Below are 26058 nucleotides of genomic sequence, written 5' to 3' on the forward strand. Positions count from 1 at the left end.
TTGCAGCTATACATATACATATATATATATAGGTCAGGAAAAAAACAGAGGCTATTTCATCCCTACAAGCCTGTTTCGCAGGGCAACCTGCCTCTTCAGGGGAGGGAAACCTGCGATATATACGTATAGATGTAAACGTATAGTTTACGCAGGTTTCGCAGGGGATTTAAATCCCCTGAAGAGCTCTTCAGGGGATTTAAATCCCCTGCGAAACAAACTTGGAGGGATGAAATAGCCTCTGTATTTTTCCTGACCGAAAATATAGTCTTCTCTACCCCAAATTTAAATCCCCTGAAGAGCAGGGAAACCTGCGATTAATATGTATGGATGTAAACGTACAGTTTACGCAGGGGATTTAAATCCCCTGAAGAGCTTTTCAGGGGATTTAAATCCCCTGCAAAACAAGCTTGGAGGGATGAAATAGCCTCTGTATTTTTCCTGACCGAAAATATAGTCCTCTCTACCCCAAATTTAAATCCCCTGAAGAGCAGGGAAACCTGTGATTAATATGTATGGATGTAAACGTACAGTTTACGCAGGTTTCGCAGGGGATTTAAATCTGCTGCGAAACAGGCTCGTAGGGATGAAATAGCCTCTGTGTTTTTTCCTGACCAAATGTATATTCCGCTCTACCCCGGTATTGAGCCTTGTGTAACAGATAAACCACAGAAACACAGACAATAAATAAATATATATATATATATATATATATATATATATATATTTATATATATATATATATTAGTCTGGGTTTCTGTGGTTTATCTGTTTTAAAGAACTCAATACCGGGGTAGAGCGGAATATACATTTGGTCAGGAAAAAACACAGAGGCTATTTCATCCCTACGAGCCTGTTTCGCAGCAGATTTAAATCCCCTGCGAAACCTGCGTAAACTCTACGTTTACATCCATAAAAACACATCGCAGGTTTCCCTGCTCTTCGGGGGATTTAAATCCCCTGAAGAGGCAGGTTGCCCTGCGAAACATTCTAAGGTTTGTGGGTTCTTCCGAGGATGTCGTAGTCGTAATGGTTTGTACAGTCCTTTGAGACATTTGTGATTTAGGGCTATATAAATAAACATTGATTGATTGATTGAAGGTTTCCACGTGGGAATGTTGCCAACATTTTAATAAAAACAATTCTGGCCTCCTTCACATATCTTATAGTTATTTTTTAAGATGACTGACATCATTTCTAATATATTTGATAATAATACACCAAATGTATTTCTAAGTGCTCATGGAGGCTCCAAATGAACAAATCAGAAGACAAGAAAAAGCCGTGAAAGCAGCTGAGCAAACCGGAGGAGAATTCTCACAAGAACTCGAAAAAATGTCCTGTCAGATATCAAAACATATTTGGTAAAACTTTGATTGACACTGACAGTATTTTTTTATTCTGAAATTAATTTAGTGCTTATTAGTTATCTACTTCTCTAATTATGTATGTTTTTAATACTGGCGTCATATGTGCATATATTGTGTATGCTGACGTAGTTCTGTTATAGTAGTGTTTTTCAACCACTGTGCCGCGGCACACTAGTGCAGTGTGGGATTATTTAATTTCACCTATTTGGGTTAAAAATATTTTTTAGCAAACCAGTAATTACAGTCTGCAAATGATGTGTTGTTGTTGAGTGTCGGTGCTGTCTCGAGCTCGGCAGAGTAACCGTGTAATACTCTTCCATATCAATAGGTGGCAGCAGGTAGCTAATTGCTTTGTAGGCGTCGATACAACGGGAGGCAGTCTGCAGGTAAAAAGGTATTTAATGCATAAACAAGAAATAAACAAAAGGTAAGTGCCCCTAAGAAAAGGCATTGAAGCTTAGGGAAGACTATGCAGAACAAAACTAAAACTGAACTGGCTACGAAGTAAACAAAAACTGAATGCTGGACGACAGCAAAAACTTACGGTGGAACAAAGATGGCGTCCACAATGTACATCCGAACATGACATGACAATGACCCCACGATGAAGGATAAAAACAAAGTAGATGCGGGAAATATCGCTCAAAGCAGTACATGAAACTGCTACAGGAAAACAGAGAAAAAGCCACCAAAATAGGAGCGAAAGACAAGAACTAGAAGACTACACACAAAAAAAGAGCAAAAAAGTCCAAATAAGTCAGGTGTGACGTGACAGTACACCTACTTTGAGACAAGAGCTATAGTGATGCATGTTTGGTTATGGTTTAAAGTCACATCCAACAATTGAGACTTTTTACTATCAACTGGGGCGGCATAGTTCGGTTGGTAGAGTGGCAGTGCCAGCAACTTGAGGGTTCTAGGTTCGATTCCCGCTTCCGCCATCCTAGTCACTGCCGTTGTGTCCTTGGGCAAGACACTTTACCCACCTGCTCCCAGTGCCACCCACACTGCTTTAAATGTCACTCAGATATTGGGTTTCACTATGTAAAGCGCTTTGGGTCACTTGAGAAAAGCGCTATATAAATATGATTCAATTCACTTCATCAACTGAGTTTTGTTTTTTAATAATTTCTGCTGATGGTGTGACTACGCAGTTTTTCAACGCCAAAAATGTGTCCTGGCTCAAAAAAGGTTGAAAAACACTGTTGTAGACAAAAGAAAAACGCCAATACCATCCATCCATTTTCTACCGCTTGTCCTGTTCGGGGTCGCGTGGGGTGCTGGGGCCTATCTTAGCGGCATAGCTCGGTTGGTACAGTGGCCGTGCCAGCAACTTGAGGGTTCTAGGTTCGATTCCCGCTTCCACCATCCTAGTCACTGCCGTTGTGTCCTTGGGCAAGACACTTTTACCCACCTGCTCCCAGTGCCACCCACACTGGTTTAAATGTAACTTAGATATTGGGTTTCACTATGTAAAGCGCTCTGAGTCACTTGAGAAAAGCGCTATATAAATATGATTCACTTCACTTCACTTCATCAACTGAGTTTTGTTTTTTAATCATTTCTGCTGGTGGTGTGCCTACGCAGTTTTTCAACGCCAAAAATGTGTCCTGGCTCAAAAAAGGTTGAAAAACACTGTTGTAGACAAAAGAAAAACGCCAATACCATCCATCCATTTTCTACCGCTTGTCCTGTTCGGGGTCGCGTGGGGTGCTGGGGCCTATCTTAGCGGCATAGCTCGGTTGGTACAGTGGCCGTGCCAGCAACTTGAGGGTTGTAGGTTTGATTCCCGCTTCCGCCATCCTAGTCCCTGCCGTTGTGTCCTTGGGCAAGACACTTTACCCACCTGCTCCCAGTGCCACCCACACTGGTTTAAATGTCACTTAGATATTGGGTTTCACTATGTAAAGCGCTTTGAGTCACTTGAGAAAAGCGCTATATAAATATGATTCCTTCACTTCACTTCATCAACTGAGTTTTGTTTTTTAATAATTTCTGCTGGTGGTGTGCCTACGCAGTTTTTCAACGCCAAAAATGTGTCCTGGCTCAAAAAAGGTTGAAAAACACTGTTATAGACAAAAGAAAAACGCCAATACCATCCATCCATCCATCCATTTTCTACCGCTTGTCCTGTTCGGGGTGGCGTGGGGTGCTGGGGCCTATCTTAGCGGCATAGCTCGGTTGGTACAGTGGCCGTGCCAGCAACTTGAGGGTTGTAGGTTTGATTCCCGCTTCCGCCATCCTAGTCCCTGCCGTTGTGTCCTTGGGCAAGACACTTTACCCACCTGCTCCCAGTGCCACCCACACTGCTTTAAATGTCACTCCTCGATCTTAGTGCTGCTTTCGATACTGTCGATCATAATATTTTATTAGAACATATCAAAACACAAATTGGTATGTCAGACTTAGCCCTGTCTTGGTTTAACTCTTATCTTACTGATAGGATGCAGTGTGTCTCCCATAACAATGTGACCTCGGAGTACGTTAAGGTAACGTGTGGAGTTCCCCAGGGTTCGGTCCTTGGCCCTGCACTCTTCAGCATCTACATGCTGCCGCTAAGTGACATCATACGCAAATACGGTGTTAGCTTTCACTGTTATGCTGATGACACCCAACTCTACATGCCCCTAAAGCTGACCAACACGCCGGATTGTAGTCAGCTGGAGGCGTGTCTTAATGAAATTAAACAATGGATGTCAGCTAACTTTTTGCAACTCAACGCCAAAAAACGGAAATGCTGATTATCGGTCCCGCTAGACACCGACCTCTATTTAATAATACAACTAACATTGGGATGGTTTCCTGCTGACTCCGCTGTGAACGGGACTCTCGCTGCTGTGTTGGATCCGCTTTGGACTGGACTCTCGCGACTGTGTTGGATCCATTATGGATTGAACTTTCACAGTATCATGTTAGACCCGCTCGACATCCATTGCTTTCCTCCTCTCCAAGGTTCTCATAGTCATCATTGTCACCGACGTCCCACTGGGTGTGAGTTTTCCTTGCCCTTATGTGGGCCTACCGAGGATGTGGTAGTGGTTTGTGCAGCCCTTTGAGACACTAGTGATTTAGGGCTATATAAGTAAACATTGATTGATTGATTGACTTAGATATTGGGTTTCACTATGCAAAGCGCTTTGAGTCACTCGAGAAAGGCGCTTTATAAATGTACTTCACATTTGGGCGGAAGCCGTGTACACCCTGGACAAGACACCCCTTACGTCAAAATGCCAAAAATTGGCGCCCATAAAAAAACCCAGGCGATAATTGATCTCTAATTGTAAAATAGTCTGATTACCTGATATAGTACTGAGCCCAGGTTTTATGCTCCTTCCCGCCTGGTCGTCCCTTCAAAGAACCTTTTCCAATCAGTGCACCATTTGTTTTCATCCAGGCGGGGGCGCTCCAGGCACTGGCCAGCAGAGACAAGGGACCTGGAGACATGGCTTGGGCGCGACGTAGGAGAGGGATCTGAAGCCAAACACCAGATGTAAGAGGGATGGAAATAGTGTGTTGTGTTGTGTGTGTGTGTGTGTGTGTGTGTGTGTGTGTGTTTACCTTCATGTTTACATCCTCAGGGGTTAGTGTGAAATTATCCAGGTTGTAGTCCCCAACTGTATCAGCGTAGGTGTACAGACGAGTGGAAAAGTCACAGCTGGCCATTGGAACACGTACAACGCTGTAGCCGATACCTGACAAACACAGAACAACTTCACACTTACTTGGCAGACACAATATTAGGTAGACTTGAACCAACAGTGAAGCACAATTATATACAGTGTGGCAAAAAAAAGTATTTAGTCAGCCAGCGATTTTGCAAGTTCTCCCACTTTAAATGATGATAGAGGTCTGTAATTTTCATCATAGGTACACTTCAACTGTGAGAGACAGAATGTGAAAAAAAAAGTCCAGGAATTCACAATTTTAAAGAAATTATTTGTAAATTATGGTGGAAAATAAGTATTTGGTCAACCATTCAAAGCTCTCACTGATGGAAGGAGGTTTTGGCTCAAAATATCACGATACATGGCCCCATTCATTCTTTCCTTAACACGGATCAATCGTCCTGTCCCCTTAGCAGAAAAACAGCCCCAAAGCATGATGTTTCCACCCCCATGCTTCACAGTAGGTATGGTGTTCCTGGGATGCAACTCAGTATTCTTCTTCCTCCAAACACGACGAGTTGAGTTTGTACCAAAATGGATACATGGATGATACAGCAGAGGATTGGGAGAATGTCATGTGGTCAGATGAAACCAAAATAGAACTTTTTGGTATTGACCTAACTTGTCGTGTTTGGGTTCAATCCCGGGCTCGGGATCTTTCTGTGAAGAGTTTGCATGTTCTCCCCGTGACTGCGTGGGTTCCCTCCGGGTACTCCGGCTTCCTCCCACCTCCAAAGACATGCACCTGGGGATAGGCCCCTCCCACTTCCAAAGACATGCACCTGGGGATAGGTTGATTGGCAACACTAAATTGGCCCTAGTGTGTGAATGTTGTCTGTCTATCTGTGACTAGTTGGCGACTTGTCTAGGGTGTACACCGCCTTCCGCATGATTGTTACTGAGATAGGCACCAGCGACCCCAAAGGGAATAAGTGGTAGAAAATGGATGGAGATAGATTATATATATATATATATATATATATATATATATACACACACACACACACACACACACATTTATCCTCACAATATCTGTTAGAAAATGTTACTCTCATATTCTTTTTTTTTTTTCAGAAAATTTCAACTTTATTCTCATAGTACAACCACATTTTTCCTCAATTGTTTGACTCAAATTCAACAATTCTTGACATATTTTAAGGTTTATTTATTGGATTAGTAGGAATATATCACACCATTTTAATTGCAAATTAAAACTCTGTTTTTGTAATATTGCCATTAGTTTGAACATCACAACATTATCAATTATCAAAAACATTGGACAATTTTACAACTTTGAAATATGAATTATTGGATTTTTTTCTTGTTATGACTATCTTCATATGAATAATTATTTTTTTTGGGGGGGGGGGATGCTTTCCTTGTATTAGGTCAATATATTTTTTCTTGAAAGATTATGACTATTTATTTTAGTCTGTGACAGTCTTGCAATGTAACACAAATGTTTTTTTTTTTTTACATTTCCTTTTCATAAGTGAAGAAAATTATAATAAAATACATAGTACCTTCATAATATTATTCCTTTACATCCCTCGCAAATGTAAAACTTTATTCTAATAATTCTTAGAATTGTCCAATTAGAATTGTCTTCTTTTTCTCACCAACTCATATCTTGCTATTATTTTTTTTTTTTTACTTAAATTTTTTTTCAAACGTCTCACATTTTTCCTCACATTATTGGGACTTTATACTTAAGATATTCCACCATTTTTATTTTTAAGAAAGTAGCTTTATTCTCATATATCATCCCCATTTTTACAAATCAAAGTAAAAAAAAATTTAGTTGTAGTTAGTTTATTATCCTACTTTTATATGAGATTCCATCCATTTCTACCGCTTGTCCCTTTCGGGGTCGTGAGGGGTGCTGGAGTCTATCTAGAAGTAATAAACACATTTTCAAAACAGTATTGCAGACCTTCAGTGGAAAAGTACTGTCTCAGCAGCTGGTCCTGTGCTCCAGCAGAAAGTGAGAGGATGTTTATGGCCGCTGCATCCGTCAGAGCTCCACCAAATCCTCTTATTTTCTGATACTTCTTGTCTGGAAGGAGAGTCAGTCTCAGGCCTGAGGAGACACACAATATTCATGCATGAGAGACAATATTAGTCTAGATGTGATTGACAGGTGACCAGTCACGGTCTTAAATCTCGGGATCAACTTCAAGTCTGTCAATATAAAAAAAATGTTTTTAATTGTTATCCTTTGTATCCTATTTGTCCAAACCCTGTTTTTTAAGGCAAAAACATATGCAATATTTCCCCCCCCCAAAAAATTCTGAGTGGAATATTTGATGTGAAGTAATTGGAGCCTTGATTAAGTCAATAATTCATATTCATTCATGATTGTGTGAATGTGGGTGTGTTTGGTTGTCTGTCTGTCTGTTTTGTGCCCATTTGGTTTTTTATATTACAAACACACAAAAAAAGCAATATTTCCCCCCCCAAAAAAACGTTCAAATCCGAATATTTCATGTGAAGTAATAGAACCCTGTAATTTGTCTATAATTCATCAAATTGATATTGATCCATTATTATTTTTTAACTATGACAGCTTTATAGAAAATAATAGCCTGCATGGCAGCATTGTGTTATTGTTGTCAATATTGGAACTTTTTCTCGTTACATTTCACCCGTTTTCTCTATTATTCCACTTTTTATTTTTAGTTTTTATTTTCATTGATATTTTTAAAATACTCCACATTAAATCTTCCACTTTAAACACTTTTGGGGGAAAATGTAGCATATTTTGTGTTTTTTTCCAATGTTTTGCAGCTTTGCATTATTAATGTAAATATTGCAACTTTTTCTCATTACATTTCACCCGTTTTCTCTTTTATTCCACTTTTTTTTATTATTGATATTTTTAAAATACTTCAAATTAAATCTTCCACTTTGAACACTTTTGGGAGAAAATGTAGCATATTTTGTGTTTTTGCAGCTTTGCGTTATTGATGTAAACATTGCAACTTTTTCTAATTACATTTCACCCGTTATCTCTCTTATTCCACTTTTTTAAGTTTTTTTTTTTTTTTTTCAATGATATTTTTAAAATGTGTCACAGGCCGTTAAAAAATTAGGTGAGCCGCAAATGGCCCTGGACCCACACTTAGGACATCCTACTCAAGAGACTTGTGTTGAAAGTAAAAAAAAAAAAAAACAACAAAAAATTTATGACAGAAGAGTGGGGCCGTTTTGGATCCCCAATAATTTGTGTTGGGTTTTTTTTTTAAACTGTCATTGCTCCAGAAAAATAATGAAAAAAAATCAATGTTATGCAATATTGACCTGCATCAGACTCCAATTACTTCACATTAAATCTTCCACTTTGAACACTTTTGGGGAAAATGGAGCATATTTTGTGGTTTTGAAGCTTCGCGTTATTAGTGTCAATATGGCAACTTTTTCTTGTTACATTTTCACTAGTTTTCTCTTTTATTACAATTTTTTATGCTTTTTTTTTTAAATGTGCCACAGGCCATTAAAAAATGAGGTTTGGGCCGCAAATGGCCCCGGAGGCTCCACTTTGGACAACCTGCTCAGGAAACTTGTGTTGAAAGTTAAAAGAAAATACAAATGGATGACTTAAGAGAGGGGCTGTTTTGTATCCCCAATTTTTTTTTTTATTTAATTTTTTTTAAACTGTCATTGCTCAAGTAAAATAATAAATGTTATGAATTATTGACATGTTTCAGGCTCCAATTACTTCACATTAAATCTTCCACTTTGAACACTTTTGGGGGGAAATGTAGCATATTTTGTGGTTTTGCAGCTTTGCCATATAAATGTAAATATTGCAACTTTTTCTCATTACATTTCACCCGTTTTCTCTATTATTCCACTTTTTATTTTTAGTTTTTATTTTCATTGATATTTTTAAAATACTCCACATTAAATCTTCCACTTTAAACACTTTTGGGGGAAAATGTAGCATATTTTGTGTTTTTTTTCCAATGTTTTGCAGCTTTGCATTATTAATGTAAATATTGCAACTTTTTCTCATTACATTTCACCCGTTTTCTCTTTTATTCCACTTTTTTTTTATTATTGATGTTTTTAAAATACTTCAAATTAAATCTTCCACTTTGAACACTTTTGGGAGAAGATGTAGCATATTTTGTGGTTTTGCCAATGTTTTGCAGCTTTGCGTTATTAATGTAAATATTGCAACTTTTTCTCATTACATTTCACACGTTTTCTTTTTTATTCCACTTTTTATTTTCTTCTTATTTTTTTCCATGGACATTTTTAAAATACTTCACATTAAATCTTCCACTTTAAACACTTTTGGGGGAAAATGTAGCATATTTTGTGGTTTTGCCAATGTTTTGCAGCTTTGCGATATAAATGTAAATATTGCAACTTTTTTTCATTACATTTCACCCGTTTTCTCTATTATTCCACTTTTTATTTTTAGTTTTTATTTTCATTGATATTTTTAAAATACTCCACATTAAATCTTCCACTTTAAACACTTTTGGGAGAAAATGTAGCATATTTTGTGTTTTTTTCCAATGTTTTGCAGCTTTGCATTATTAATGTAAATATTGCAACTTTTTCTCATTACATTTCACTCGTTTTCTCTTTTATTCCACTTTTTTTTTTTATTATTGATATTTTTAAAATACTCCACATTAAATCTTCCACTTTGAACACTTTTGGGAGAAAATGTAGCATATTTTGTGTTTTTTTTCCAATGTTTTGCAGCTTTGCGTTAATGTAAATATTGCAACTTTTTTTCATTACATTTCACCCGTTTTCTCTTTTATTTCACTTTTAATTTTTATTATTTCATTGATATTTTTGAAATACTTCACATTAAATCTTCCACTTTGAACACTTTTGGGGGAAAATGTAGCATATTTTGTAGTTTTGCCAATGTTTTGCAGCTTTGCGTTATTAATGTAAATATTGCAACTTTTTCTCATTACATTTCACACATTTTCTTTTTTATTCCACTTTTTATTTTCTTCTTCTTATTTATTTCCATTGATATTTTTAAAATACTTCACATTAAATCTTCCACTTTAAACACTTTTGGGGGAAAATGTAGCATATTTTTTGGTTTTGCAGCTTTGCGTTAATGTAAATATTGCAACTTTTTTTCATTACATTTCACCCGTTTTCTCTTTTATTCCACTTTTAATTTTTATTATTTCATTGATATTTTTAAAATACTTAAAATTAAATCTTCCACTTTGAACACTTTTGGGAGAAAATGTAGCATATTTTGTGGTTTTGCCAATGTTTTGCAGCTTTGCGTTATTAATGTAAATATTGCAACTTTTTCTCATTACATTTCACCCGTTATCTCTTTTATTACACTAAAGTTTTTTTTGTTTTTTTAAATGATATTTTTGAAATATGTCACAGGCCGTTAAAAAATTAGGTGTGAGCCGCAAAAAGCCCTGGACCCACACTTAGGACATCTTACTCAAGATACTTGTGTTGAAAGTTTAAAAAAAAAAAAAAATTATGACTGAAGAGTGGATCCCCAATCATTTTTGTGTTGGTTTTTTTTTAAACTGTCATTGCTCCAGAAAAATAATGAATCAAAATCAATGTTATGCAATATTGACCTGCATCAGACTCCAATTACTTCACATCAAATCTTCCACTTTGAACACTTTTGGGGAAAATGGAGCATATTTTGTGGTTTTGAAGCTTTGCGTTATTAGTGTCAATATGGCAACTTTTTCTTGTTACATTTTCACTAGTTTTCTCTTTTATTACACTTTTTTATGCTTTTTTTTTTTTTTTGAATGTGCCACAGGCCATTAAAAAATGAGGTTTGGGCCGCAAATGGCCCTGGAGGCCCCACTTTGGACAACCTGCTCAGGAAACTTGTGTTGAAAGTTAAAAGAAAATACAAATGGATGACTTAAGAGAGGGGCTGTTTTGTATCCCCAATATTTATTTTTTATTTTTTTTTAAACTGTCATTGCTCAAGTAAAATAATAAATGTTATGAATTATTGACATGTTTCAGGCTCCAATTACTTCACATTAAATCTTCCACTTTGAACACTTTTGGGGGAAAATGTAGCATATTTTGTGGTTTTGCAGCTTTGCCATATAAATGTAAATATTGCAACTTTTTCTCCTTACATTTCACCCGTTTTCTCTATTATTCCACTTTTTATTTTTAGTTTTTATTTTCATTGATATTTTTAAAATACTCCACATTAAATCTTCCACTTTAAACACTTTTGGGGGAAAATGTAGCATATTTTGTGTTTTTTTCCAATGTTTTGCAGCTTTGCATTATTAATGTAAATATTGCAACTTTTTCTCATTACATTTCACCCGTTTTCTCTTTTATTCCACTTTTAATTTTCATTATTTCATTGATATTTTAAAATACTTCACATTAAATATTCCACTTTGAACACTTTTGGGGGAAAATGTAGCATATTTTGTGGTTTTGCAGCTTTGCGTTATTGATGTAAATATTGCAACTTTTTTTCATTACATTTCACCCGTTTTCTCTTTTATTCCACTTTTAATTTTTATTATTTCATTGATATTTTTAAAATACTTCACATTAAATCTTCCACTTTGAACACTTTTGGGGGAAAATGTAGCATATTTTGTAGTTTTGCCAATGTTTTGCAGCTTTGCGTTATTAATGTAAATATTGCAACTTTTTCTCATTACATTTCACCCGTTATCTCTCTTATTACACAAAAGTTTTTTGTTTTTTTTTAATGATATTTTTAAACTGTGTCACAGGCCGTTAAAAAATTAGGTGTGAGCCGCAAAAAGCCCTGGAGCCACACTTAGGACATCCTACTCAAGAGACTTGTGTTGAAAGTTTAAAAAAAAAAAAAAAAAATTATGACTGAAGAGTGGATCCCCAATCATTTTTGTGTTGTTTTTTTTTTTAAACTGTCATTGCTCAAGAAAAATAATGAATTAAAATCAATGTTATGCAATATTGACCTGCATCAGACTCCAATTACTTCACATCGAATCTTTCACTTTGAACACTTTTGGGGAAAATGGAGCATATTTTGTGGTTTTGAAGCTTCGCGTTATTAGTGTCAATATGGCAACTTTTTCTTGTTACATTTTCACTAGTTTTCTCTTTTATTACACTTTTTTATGCTTTTTTTTTTTTTTTGAATGTGCCACAGGCCATTAAAAAATGAGGTTTGGGCCGCAAATGGCCCCGGAGGCTCCACTTTGGACAACCTGCTCAGGAAACTTGTGTTGAAAGTTAAAAGAAAATACAAATGGATGACTTAAGAGTGGGGCTGTTTTGTATCCCCAATAATTTTTTTTTTTTTTTTTTTTTAAACTGTCATTGCTCAAGTAAAATAATAAATGTTATGAATTATTGACATGTTTCAGGCTCCAATTACTTCACATTAAATCTTCCACTTTGAACACTTTTGGGAGAAAATGTAGCATATTTTGTAGTTTTGCAGCTTTGCGTTATTGATGTAAATATTGCAACTTTTTCTCATTACATTTCACCCGTTTTCTCTATTATTCCACTTTTTATTTTTAGTTTTTATTTTCATTGATATTTTTAAAATACTCCACATTAAATCTTCCACTTTAAACGCTTTTGGGGGAAAATGTAGCATATTTTGTGTTTTTTTCCAATGTTTTGCAGCTTTGCATTATTAATGTAAATATTGCAACTTTTTCTCATTACATTTCACCCGTTTACTCTTTTTTTTTACTACTGATATTTTTAAAATACTTCAAATTAAATCTTCCACTTTGAACACTTTTGGGGGAAAATGTAGCATATTTTGTGGTTTTGCCAATGTTTTGCAGCTTTGCGTTATTGATGTAAATATTGCAACTTTGTCTCATTACATTTCACCCGTTATCTCTCTTATTCCACTTTTTTAAGTTATTATTATTTTTTTCAATGATATTTTTAAAATGTGCCACAGGCCATTAAAAAATGAGGTTTGGGCCGCAAATGGCCCCGGAGGCTCCACTTTGGACAACCTGCTCAGGAAACTTGTGTTGAAAGTTAAAAGAAAATACAAATGGATGACTTAAGAGTGGGGCTGTTTTGTATCCCCAATAATTATTATTATTTTTTTTTTTTAAACTGTCATTGCTCAAGTAAAATAATAAATGTTATGAATTATTGACATGTTTCAGGCTCCAATTACTTCACATTAAATCTTCCACTTTGAACACTTTTGGGGGAAAATGTAGCATATTTTGTGGTTTTGCAGCTTTGCGTTATTGATGTAAATATTGCAACTTTTTCTCATTACATTTCACCTGTTTTCTCTTTTATTCCACTTTTTTTTTTTATTGATATTTTTAAAATACTTCAAATTAAATCTTCCACTTTGAACACTTTTGGGGGAAAATGTAGCATATTTTGTGGTTTTGCCAACGTTTTGCAGCTTTGCGTTATTAATGTAAATATTGCAACTTTTTCTCATTACATTTCACACGTTTTCTTTTTTATTCCACTTTTTATTTTCTTCTTATAATTTTTTTCCATTGATATTTTTAAAATACTTCACATTAAATCTTCCACTTTAAACACTTTTGGGGGAAAATGTAGCATATTTTGTGGTTTTGCCAATGTTTTGCAGCTTTGCATTATTAATGTAAATATTGCAACTTTTTCTCATTACATTTCACCCGTTTTCTCTTTTATTCCACTTTTTATTTTTTATTTTCATTGATATTTTTAAAATACTCCACATTAAATCTTCCACTTTGAACACTTTTGGGGGAAAATGTAGCATATTTTGTGGTTTTGCCAATGTTTTGCAGCTTTGCTATATAAATGTAAATATTGCAACCTTTTCTCATTACATTTCACACGTTTTCTTTTTTATTCCACTTTTTATTTTCTTATTATTATTTTTTTCCATTGATATTTTTAAAATACTTCACATTAAATCTTCCACTTTGAACACTTTTGGGGGAAAATGTAGCATATTTTGTGGTTTTGCCAATGTTTTGCAGCTTTGCGATATAAATGTAAATATTGCAACTTTTTCTCATTACATTTCACCCGTTTTCTCTATTATTCCACTTTTTATTTTTCGTTTTTATTTCCATTGATATTTTTAAAATACTCCACATTAAATCTTCCACTTGAAACACTTTTGAGGGAAAATGTAGCATATTTTGTGTTTTTTTCCAATGTTTTGCAGCTTTGCATTATTAATGTAAATATTGCAACTTTTTCTCATTACATTTCACCCGTTTTCTCTTTTATTCCACTTTTTTTTTATTATTGATATTTTTAAAATACTTCAAATTAAATCTTCCACTTTAAACACTTTTGGGAGAAAATGTAGCATATTTTGTGGTTTTGCCAATGTTTTGCAGCTTTGCGATATAAATGTAAATATTGCAACTTTTTCTCATTACATTTCACACGTTTTCTTTTTTATTCCACTTTTTATTTTCTTCTTCTTATTTTTTTCCATTGATATTTTTAAAATACTTCACATTAAATCTTCCACTTTAAACACTTTTGGGGGAAAATGTAGCATATTTTGTGGTTTTGCCAATGTTTTGCAGCTTTGCGATATAAATGTAAATATTGCAACTTTTTCTCATTACATTTCACCCGTTTTCTCTTTTATTCCACTTTTTTTTTTGCTATTGATATTTTTAAAATACTTCAAATTAAATCTTCCACTTTAAACACTTTTGGGAGAAAATGTAGCATATTTTGTGGTTTTGCCAATGTTTTGCAGCTTTGCGTTAATGTAAATATTGCAACTTTTTTTTCATTACATTTCACCCGTTTTCTCTTTTATTCCACTTTTAATTTTTATTATTTCATTGATATTTTTAAAATACTTCACATTAAATCTTCCACTTTGAACACTTTTGGGGGAAAATGTAGCATATTTTGTAGTTTTGCAGCTTTGCGTTATTAATGTAAATATTGCAACTTTTTCTCATTACATTTCACCCGTTTTCTCTTTTATTCCACTTTTTTTTTGCTATTGATATTTTTAAAATACTTCAAATTAAATCTTCCACTTTAAACACTTTTGGGAGAAAATGTAGCATATTTTGTGGTTTTGCCAATGTTTTGCAGCTTTGCGTTAATGTAAATATTGCAACTTTTTTTCATTACATTTCACCCGTTTTCTCTTTTATTTCACTTTTAATTTTAATTATTTCATTGATATTTTTAAAATACTTCACATTAAATCTTCCACTTTAAACGCTTTTGGGAGAAAATGTAGCATATTTTGTGGTTTTGCCAATGTTTTACAGCTTTGCGTTAATGTAAATATTGCAACTTTTTTTTCATTACATTTCACCCGTTTTCTCTTTTATTCCACTTTTAATTTTTATTATTTCATTGATATTTTTAAAATACTTCACATTAAATCTTCCACTTTGAACACTTTTGGGGGAAAATGTAGCATATTTTGTAGTTTTGCAGCTTTGCGTTATTAATGTAAATATTGCAACTTTTTCTCATTACATTTCACCCGTTTTCTCTTTTATTCCACTTTCAGTTATTTTTTATTTTTTCAATGATATTTTTGAAATGTGTCACAGGCCGTTAAAAAATTAGGTGAGCCGCAAATGGCCCTGGAGCCACATTATCGACATCCTAGACAAGAGACTTGTGTTGAAAGTAAAAAAAAAAAAAAAAAAAAATTTATGACAGAAGAGTGGGGCCGTTTTGGATCCCCAATAATTTGTGTTGGTTTTTTTTAAACTGTCATTGCTCCAGAAAAATAATGAATAAAAATCAATGTTATGCAATATTGACCTGCATCAGACTCCAATTACTTCACATTAAATCTTCCACTTTGAACACTTTTGGGGAAAATGGAGCATATTTTGTGGTTTTGCCAATGTTTTGCAGCTTTGCGATATAAATGTAAATATTGCAACTTTTTCTCATTACATTTCACCCGTTTTCTCTATTATTCCACTTTTTATTTTTAGTTTTTATTTTCATTGATATTTTTAAAATACTCCACATTAAATCTTCCACTTTAAACACTTTTGGGGGAAAATGTAGCATAGTTTGTGTTTTTTTCCAATGTTTTGCAGCTTTGCATTATTAATGTAAATATTGCAACTTTTTCTCATTACATTTCACCCGTTTTCTCTTTTATTCCACTTTTTTTTTTTATTATTGATGTTTTTAAAATACTTCAAATTAAATCTTCCACTTTGAACACTTTTGGGGAAAATGGAGCATATTTTGTGGTTTTGAAGCTTTGCGTTATTAGTGTCAATATGGCAACTTTTTCTTGTTACATTTTCACTAGTTTTCTCTTTTATTCCACTTTTTTATGCTTTTTTTTTTCCCAATATTTTTTAAATGTGCCACAGGCCATTAAAAAATGAGGTTTGGGCCGCAAATGGCCCCGGAGGCTCCACTTTGGACAACCTGCTCAGGAAACTTGTGTTGAAAGTTAAAAGAAAATACAAATGGATGACTTAAGAGTGGGGCTGTTTTGTATCCCCAATAATTATTTATTTATTTATTTTTTTTTTACTGTCATTGCTCAAGTAAAACAATAAATGTTATGAATTATTGACATGTTTCAGGCTCCAATTACTTCACATTAAATCTTCCACTTTGAACACTTTTGGGGGAAAATGTAGCATATTTTGTGGTTTTGCAGCTTTGTGATATAAATGTAAATATTGCAACTTTTTCTCATTACATTTCACACGTTTTCTCTATTATTCCACTTTTTATTTTTAGTTTTTATTTTCATTGATATTTTTAAAATAGGGCTTCACGGTGGCAGAGGGGTTAGTGCGTCTGCCTCACAATACGAAGGTCCTGCAGTCCTGGGTTCAAATCCAGGCTCGGGATCTTTCTGTGTGGAGTTTGCATGTTCTCCCCGTGAATGCGTGGGTTCCCTCCGGGTACTCCGGCTTCCTCCCACTTCCAAAGACATGCACCTGGGGATAGGTTGATTGGCAACACTAAATTGGCCCTAGTGTGTGAATGTGAGTGTGAATGTTGTGTGTCTATCTGTGTTGGCCCTGCGATGAGGTGGCAACTTGTCCAGGGTGTACCCCGCCTTCCGCCCGATTGTAGCTGAGATAGGCGCCAGCGCCCCCGCGACCCCGAAAGGGAATAAGCGGTAGGAAATGGATGGATGGATGGATTTTTAAAATACTCCACATTAAATCTTCCACTTTAAACACTTTTGGGGGAAAATGTAGCAAATGTGTTTTTTTCCAATGTTTTGCAGCTTTGCATTATTAATGTAAATATTGCAACTTTTTCTCATTACATTTCACCCGTTTTCTCTTTTATTCCACTTTTTTTTTATTATTGATACTTTTAAAATACTTCAAATTAAATCTTCCACTTTGAACACTTTTGGGAGAAAATGTAGCATATTTTGTTTTGCAGCTTTGCGTTATTAATGTAAATATTGCAACTTTTTCTCATTACATTTCACCCGTTATCTCTCTTATTCCACTTCTTTAAGTTTTTTTTTTTTTTTTTTTTTTTTCAATATTTTTAAAATGTGTCACAGGCCGTTAAAAAATTAGGTGAGCCGCAAATGGCCCTGGACCCACACTTAGGACATCCTACTCAAGAGACTTGTGTTGAAAGTAAAAAAAAAAAAAACAACAAAAAATTTATGACAGAAGAGTGGGGCCGTTTTGGATCCCCAATAATTTGTGTTGGGGTTTTTTTTTAAACTGTCATTGCTCCAGAAAAATAATGAATAAAAATCAATGTTATGCAATATTGACCTGCATCAGACTCCAATTACTTCACATCGAATCTTCCACTTTGAACACTTTTGGGGAAAATGTAGCATATTTTGTGGTTTTGAAGCTTTGCGTTATTAGTGTCAATACGGCAACTTTTTCTTGTTACATTTTCACTAGTTTTCTCTTTTATTACACTTTTTTATGCTTTTTTTTTTTTTAAATGTGCCACAGGCCATTAAAAAATGAGGTTTGGGCCGCAAATGGCCCTGGAGGCCCCACTTTGGACAAACTGCTCAGGAAACTTGTGTTGAAAGTTAAAAGAAAATACAAATGGATGACTTAAGAGAGGGGCTGTTTTGTATCCCCAATTATTATTATTATTATTTTTTTTTTAAACTGTCATTGCTCAAGTAAAATAATAAATGTTATGAATTATTGACATGTTTCAGGCTCCAATTACTTCACATTAAATCTTCCACTTTGAACACTTTTGGGGGAAAATGTAGCATATTTTGTGGTTTTGCAGCTTTGCCATATAAATGTAAATATTGCAACTTTTTCTCATTACATTTCACCCGTTTTCTCTATTATTCCACTTTTTATTTTTAGTTTTTATTTTCATTGATATTTTTTAAAATACTCCACATTAAATCTTCCACTTTAAACACTTTTGGGGGAAAATGTAGCATATTTTGTGGTTTTGCCAATGTTTTGCAGCTTTGCGTTAATGTAAATATTGCAACTTTTTTTCATTACATTTCACCCGTTTTCTCTTTTATTCCACTTTTAATTTTTATTATTTCATTGATATTTTTAAAATACTTCAAATTAAATCTTCCACTTTGAACACTTTTGGGAGAAAATGTAGCATATTTTGTGGTTTTGCCAATGTTTTGCAGCTTTGCGTTATTAATGTAAATATTGCAACTTTTTTTCATTACATTTCACCCGTTATCTCTTTTATTACACTATTTAAAGTTTTTTTTTTTTTTTAAATGATATTTTTTAAATGTGTCACAGGCCGTTAAAAAATTAGGTGTGAGCCGCAAAAAGCCCTGGAGCCACACTTAGGACATCCTACGCAAGAGACTTGTGTTGAAAGTAAAAATAAATTAAAAAAAATAAATTTGTGACTGAAGAGTGGATCGCCAATCATTTTTGTGTTTTTTTTTTTTTTTTTAAACTGTCATTGCTCAAGAAAAATAATGAATCAAAATCAATGTTATTATGAATTATTGACCTGTTTCAGGCTCCAATTACATCACATCGAATCTTCCACTCTGAACATTTTTGGGGAAAATGTAGCATATTTTGTGGTTTTGAAGCTTTGTGTTATAAGTGTCAATATGGCAACTTTTTCTTGTTACATTTTCACTAGTTTTTCTCTTTTATTCCACTTTTTTAAGCTTTTTTTTTTCCAATATTTTTTAAATGTGCCACAGGCCATTAAAAAATGAGGTTTGGGCCGCAAATGGCCCCGGAGGCTCCACTTTGGACAACCTGCTCAGGAAACTTGTGTTGAAAGTTGAAAAAAAACAACAACTAAAAATATGTCACTTATTTCTAACACTTATATTAGTGCGGCCGTTATAGATCCCCAATAATTTGTGTGTTTTGTTTTTTTTTAAACTGTCATTGCTCAAATAAAATAATGAAATGTTATGAATTATTGACCTGTATCAGGCTCCAATTACTTCACATCAAATCGTCCATTTTTAACAGTTTTGGGGAGAAATGTACCATATTTTTTGGTTTTGTCATAAAAAACAGGGTTTTGACAAAAAGCCCCTCCATCCATCGTCTTCCGGGTCGCGGGGGCAGCAGCCTAAGCACAAAAACCCAGACTTCCCTCTCCCTAGCTTCATTGTCCAGCAGGGCAAAAAGCTAATAACATTAAAAAAATCAATAATTTTATATTGACAAGTAGACCTGAAGTTGATCTCCAGATTTAAGTGTTTAATACAAAAATGTATGTATGTCTAACTCTTATTTTTTTTTATGACTGAGAACCTTCTGTGTTCCCGCTACCAATTTTGATCAATAATTCATAACAGCATTGATTTTGATTCATTATTATTCTTTGAGCAATACGTTTTAGAGAAAAAAAAACAGCTTGCATGATTTTTATGTGGCAAACACAGAAAATACGTAATATTTTCCCTAAAAAATGAATTTTAAAGTGGAAATTTTGATGTGAAATAAGTCAAGCCTTCTTTAGGTCAATAATTCATAACAGCTTTGATTTTGATTCATTATTATTCTTTGAGCAATACGTTTTAAAGAAAAAAAACAGCTTGCATGATTTTTTTCCCTTTCTTTTTTTTATATTTATATAGCGCTTTTCTCTAGTGACTCAAAGTGCTTTACATAGTGAAACCCAATATCTAAGTTACATTTAAAGCAGTGTGGGTGGCACTGGGAGCAGGTGGGTAAAGTGTCTTGCCCAAGGACACAACGGCAGTGACTATGATGGCGGAAGCGGGAATCGAACCTGCAACCCTCAAGTTGCTGGCACGGCCACTCTACCAACCGAGCTATACACACAAAATACATAATATTTTCCCCAAAAATATCTTTTAAAGTGGACATTTTGATGTGAAATAAGTCGAGCCTTCTTTAGGTCAATAATTAAATGCCTACTGAAATGAGATTTTCTTATTTAAACGGGGATAGCAGGTCCATTCTATGTGTCATACTTGATCAATTCGCGATATTGCCATATTTTTGCTGAAAGGATTTAGTAGAGAACATCGACGATAAAGTTCGAAACTTTCGGTGCTAAGAGAAAAGCCTTGCCTGTACCGGAAGTAGCAGACGATGACGTCACCTGTGTGAGGGCTCCTCACATATTCACATTGTTTATAATGGGAGCCTCCAGCAGCAAGAGCTATTCGGACCGAGAAAACGACAATTTCCCCATTAATTAAGATTCGTGGCTGAGGATATTGATAGCGAAGGACTACAAAATAAATAAATAAAATAAAATAAATTAAAAAAAGGCGATTGCATTGGGAGCGATTCAGATGTTTTTAGACACATTTACTAGGATATTTCTGGGAAATCCCTTATCTTTCTATTGTGTCGCTAGTGTTTTAGTGAGTTAAATAATACCTGATAGTCGGAGGGGTGTGTCCACGGGTGTGTTGACGCCAGTGTCTGAGGGAAGTCACGGCAGCTGCATGGACGGTGCAAGCTCCGCAGATCTCCGGTAAGAGGCGACTTTTTACCACAATTTTCTCACCGAAGCCTGCCGGTTGACAAGTGGTCGGGATCCATGTTCGCTTGACCGCTCTGATCCATAGTAAAGCTTCACCTCCGGGAATTTGAAACAAGGAAACACCGTGTGTTTGTGTGGCTAAAGGCTAAAGCTTCCCACCTCCATCTTTCTACTTTGACTTCTCCAATATTAATTGAACAAATTATAAAAAGATTCAGCAACACAGATGTCCAGAATACTGTGTAATTGCGCGATGAAAAGAGACGACTTTTAGCCATGTGGTGCTGGCTAATATGTCCCCTCCAACCCGAGACGTCACGCGCACGCGTCATACGTGTCAACATTCCGCGACGTTTTCAACAAGAAACTACGCGTGACGTCACGGACTGTAAGGAAATATTAGCGCTGCGCACACACACAGCTAAAAGTCGTCTGCTTTAACAGCATAATTACACAGTATTCTGGACATCTGTGTTGCTGAATCTTTTGCAATTTGTTCAATTAATAATGGAGAAGTCCAAGTAGAAAGATGGAGTTGGGAAGCTTTTAGCCTTTAGCCACACAAACACACGGTGATTCGTTGTTTAGAATTCCCGGCGGTGAAGCTTTCCTATGGATCAGAGCGGTCAAGTGAACATGGATCCCGACCACATGTCAACCAGCAGTTTTCGGTTAGAAAATTGTGGTAAAAAGTCGCCACTTACCGGAGATCAGCTGAGCTTGTGCCATCCATACAGCTGCCGTCGACTTCCATCAGACACTGGCGTCAACAACACCCGTGGACACACCCTTCCGACTATCAGGTACTATTAAACTCACTAAAACACTAGCAACACAATAGAAAGATAAGGGATTTCCCAGAATTATCCTAGTAAATGTGTCTAAAAACATCTGAATCTGTCCCAATGCAATCATGTTTTTTGTTTTTTAACTAGATTTTTTTATTTATTTTTTTCTAGTCTGCTGCCATTAATAACCTCAAAGACGAATCTTTCATCCTCGATCAAATTAATGGGGAAATTGTCGTTTTCTCGGTCCGAATAGCTCAAATTGTTGGAGGCTCCCATTAAAAACAATGTGAGGATGTGAGGAGACATCAACGGCATGGAACTGTGGACGAGGGCGTGAAGGTTGGAAAAGCATGGGTAGGGTGCGTGTGAGTGTGAATATCCCAGAATGATGAACAGAAAGAAAATTACTTAAATACTGGCTGTGATAATCAGGAACAGGTGTGGGACTGAGGGCAGGGGCGTGACAAGGTGGGAACTATATTTCCCAGAATTATCCTAGTAAATGTCTCTAAAAAGATCGGAATCCGTCCCAATGCAATCGCATTTTTTTTTCTAGTCCACTCGCACGCACCCTACCCATGCTGTTCCAACCTTCAGGCCCTCGTCTACAGTTCCGTGCCGTGTAAGTTTGTGTATTTATGCCACAGTGCTAGTTTTGTTTTGTTTGTATATTTTCATGCCATTATGCTGTTTTTGTTCTAAGTTTCAGTATAAATTATTATCCGCCATCGAGCGCGCTTTTTGTTTTGCCTTATTTATTGTATTTTGAGTATAAATAAAAAACATGGCGTGGCGCAGTGGAAGAGTGGCCGTGCGCAACCCGAGGGTCCCTAGTTCAAATCCCCCACCTAGTACCAACCTCGTCACGTCCGTTGTGTCCTGAGCAAGACACTTCACCCTTGCTCCTGATGGGTGCTGGTTGGCGCCTTGCATGGCAGCTCCCTCCATCAGTGTGTGAATGTGTGTGTGAATGGGTAAATGTGGAAGTAGTGTCAAAGCGCTTTGAGTACCTTGAAGGTAGAAAAGCGCTATACAAGTACAACCCATTTATTTATAACTAATGCGTTGGCATGGAAACAAGCAAAACCAGGAAGTGAAAAACGTGACTGAATGTCCAAAAACTAAACATAGCATGACCAAAACCAAAACATAACTTACAGGCGTGACAGTCACATATTCACATTGTATTTAATGGGAGCATCCAACAAAAAGTGCTATTCGGACCGGGAAAACGACAATTTCCCCATTAATTTGAGCGAGGATGAAAGATATGCGTTTGAGGATATTGATAGCGACGGACTAGGAAAAAAAGAAAAAAAAATGCGATTGCATTGGGGCGGATTACGATGTTTTTAGAGACATTTACTGGGATAATTCTGGGAAATCCCTTATCTTTCTACTGTGTTGCTAGTGTTTTAGTGAGTTTTAATAGTACCTGATAGTCGGAGGTGTCTCAGGGGAGTCGACGGCAGCTTTATGGACGGTATAGGTTGTGGGTTCTTCCGAGGATGTTGTAGTCGTAATGATTTGTGCAGTCCTTTGAGACATTTGTGATTTGGGGCTATATAAATAAACATTGATTGATTGATTGCTTGATTGATTGATAGCTCAGTTGGTAGAGCGGCCGTGCCAGCGACTTAAGGTTTGCAGGTTCGATCCCCGCTTCCGCCATCCTAGTCCCTGCCGTTGTGTCCTTGGGCAAGACACTTTACCCACCTGCTCCCAGTGACACCCACACTGGTTTAAAATGTAAAAATTGGATATAGGGTTTCACTATGTAAAGCGCTTTGAGTCACTAGAGAAAAAGCGCTATATAAATATAATTCACTTCACAAGCTCAGCTGATATCCGGTAAGTGGCGACTTTTTAACCACAATTTTTTCACCAAAACCTGCTGGTTGACATTCGGTAGGGATCCATAGGAAAATTTTCACCTTCCAGGAATTTTAAACAAGGAATCACCGTGTGTTTGTGTGGCTAAAGGCTAAAGCTTCCCAACTCCATCTTTCTACTGTGACTTCTCCATTATTAATTGAACAAATTGCAAAAGATTCAGCAACACAGATGTCCGAAATACTGTGTAATTATGCCGTTAAAGCAGACGACTTTTAGCTGTGTGTGTGCGCAGCGCTCCTACTTCCTAAAAACCTGTGACGTCTTGCGTACACTCAAGAAAAAAGTTCCTTTTTAGTAAACTAAATGTGTTGCAATTTTAATATTTCATCATTGATATATAAACTATCAGACTGCGTGGTGGGTAGTAGTGGGTTTTAGTAGGCCTTTAAAAGTTGTGGACGACTCACCCCCGGTGCTGTTGAGTCTGACGGGAGCTTGGCTGGCCTGTAGCCGGCTGCCCTGCCTGCTGCTCAGGTAGGCGGCGTAGTGACCCCCCGCTGGCAGCACCACGGCGCCCACGCTGTCACAGAACGTGGAATTACACTCACACACCACCGAGTCATGGCCGAAGCTTCTGGAAACACACGTGTTGCCTTCCGAGGGGAGAAGAGAAAGATTAACGTGTTATTTTTTTAACAATTTGAGGAAAAAAATGTATTTTACCTGAAGAGGAGGACGTTGTTGTGATATAAGACGCAGCTGCGAGCAACACCGCACTAAGTAATGGCAGACACATTTTTGATCAGGCGAGCTTTGGTCACCCCCGTACTATTGTGTGAGTCCAGAAATGACTTTTAACTTATAAAAAAGCCAAACACACAACATTATTTGGTCATTTAAATCGATTTAAATCTCCGAATTAACCCGACCTGTCTTTCCCAGCAGTTTGTTACAGCGAGCTTGCAGTGTTTTGGTCAGCAAAGTCATGTGACCTGTAATACCCGAACAAGCCACTTAGTGGTGCTGTTTCTCTCCTGACTTAAAGGCCTACTGAAAGCCACTACTAGCGACCACGCAGTCTGATAGTTTATCAATCAATCAATCAATCAATCAATGTTTACTTATCCATCCATCCATTTTCTACCGCTTATTCCCTTTTGGGGTCGCGGGGGGCGCTGGCGCCTATCTCAGCTACAATCGGGCGGAAGGCGGTGTACACCCTGGACAAGTCGCCACCTTATCACAGGGCCAACACAGATAGACAGACAACATTCACACTCACATTCACACACTAGGGCCAATTTAGTGCTGCCAATCAACCTATGCCCAGGTGCATGTCTTTGGAAGTGGGAGGAATATAGCCCTAAATCACTAGTGTCTCAAAGGGCTGCACAAACCACTACGACATCCTCGGTAGGCCCACATAAGGGCAAGGAAAACTCACACCCAGTGGGACGTCGGTGACAATGATGACTATGAGAACCTTGGAGAGGAGGAAAGCAATGGATGTCGAGCGGGTCTAACATGATACTGTGAAAGTTCAATCCATAATGGATCCAACACAGTCGCGAGAGTCCAGTCCAAAGCGGATCCAACACAGCAGCGAGAGTCCCGTTCACAGCGGAGCCAGCAGGAAACCATCCCAAGCGGAGGCGGATCAGCAGCGCAGAGATGTCCCCAGCCGATACACAGGCGAGCAGTACATGGCCACCGGATCGGACCGGACCCCCTCCACAAGGGAGAGTGGGACATAGGAGAAAAAGAAAAGAAACGGCAGATCAACTGGTCTAAAAAGGGAGTCTATTTAAAGGCTAGAGTATACAAATGAGTTTTAAGGTGAGACTTAAATGCTTCTACTGATGTGACATCTCGAACTGTTACCGGGAGGGCATTCCAGAGTACTGGAGCCCGAACGGAAAACGCTCTATAGCCCGCAGACTTTTTTTGGGCTCTAGGAATCACTAATAAGCCGGAGTCCTTTGAACGCAGATTTCTTGCCGGTTACATCCATGATGAAATATTAACATTGCAACACATGCCAATACAGCCTTTTTAGTTTACTAAATTGCAATTTTAAATTTCCCGCGAAGTGTCGTGTTGAAAACATCGCGATATGATGACGCGGTTGTAGCGGACATTATTTTCCAGCCCGATCCAAGCTATAAGTAGTCTGCTTTAATCGCATAATTACACAGTATTCTGGACATCTGTGTTGCTGAATCTTTTGCAGTTTGTTCAACTAATAATGGAGAAGTCAAAGTAGAAAGATGGAGGTGGGGAGCATGGCCTTTAGCCACAAAATCACAGCCAGTGTTTCCTTGTTTAAAAATTCCCGAAGATGACGCTTTACTATGGATCAGAGCGGTCAAGCGAACATGGATCCTGACTACATGTCAACCGGCAGTTTTCGGTGAGAAAATTGTGGTAATAAGTCGCCTCTTACTGGAGACATCAGCGGAACCTACGTCCTGCTGTAGCTGCCGTGACTTTCCTCAGAGACTCTGGCGT

General features: G+C 36.5%; 1 protein-coding gene across 1 annotated transcript in view; it reads right to left on the minus strand.

The window, feature by feature from the left end:
• gba1 (glucosylceramidase beta 1) overlaps positions 1 to 24548 on the minus strand; it is a 38258-nt gene extending 13710 nt beyond the window's left edge. Inside the window, exons 1-5 of the mRNA XM_061881667.1 lie at positions 24274 to 24548; positions 24018 to 24203; positions 6966 to 7112; positions 4926 to 5059; positions 4666 to 4838 (exon numbers count right to left, since the gene is read on the minus strand). Coding sequence (XP_061737651.1) covers positions 4666 to 4838; positions 4926 to 5059; positions 6966 to 7112; positions 24018 to 24203; positions 24274 to 24346 — 713 coding nt within the window. The 5' untranslated portion in view covers positions 24347 to 24548. The remainder of the gene's footprint in view (positions 1 to 4665; positions 4839 to 4925; positions 5060 to 6965; positions 7113 to 24017; positions 24204 to 24273) is intronic.
• Positions 24549 to 26058: the final 1510 nt, after the last annotated feature.

This window comes from Nerophis ophidion, linkage group LG21 (genome assembly GCF_033978795.1).
Source record: "Nerophis ophidion isolate RoL-2023_Sa linkage group LG21, RoL_Noph_v1.0, whole genome shotgun sequence".
NCBI classification, from domain to species: Eukaryota; Metazoa; Chordata; class Actinopteri; order Syngnathiformes; family Syngnathidae; genus Nerophis; species Nerophis ophidion.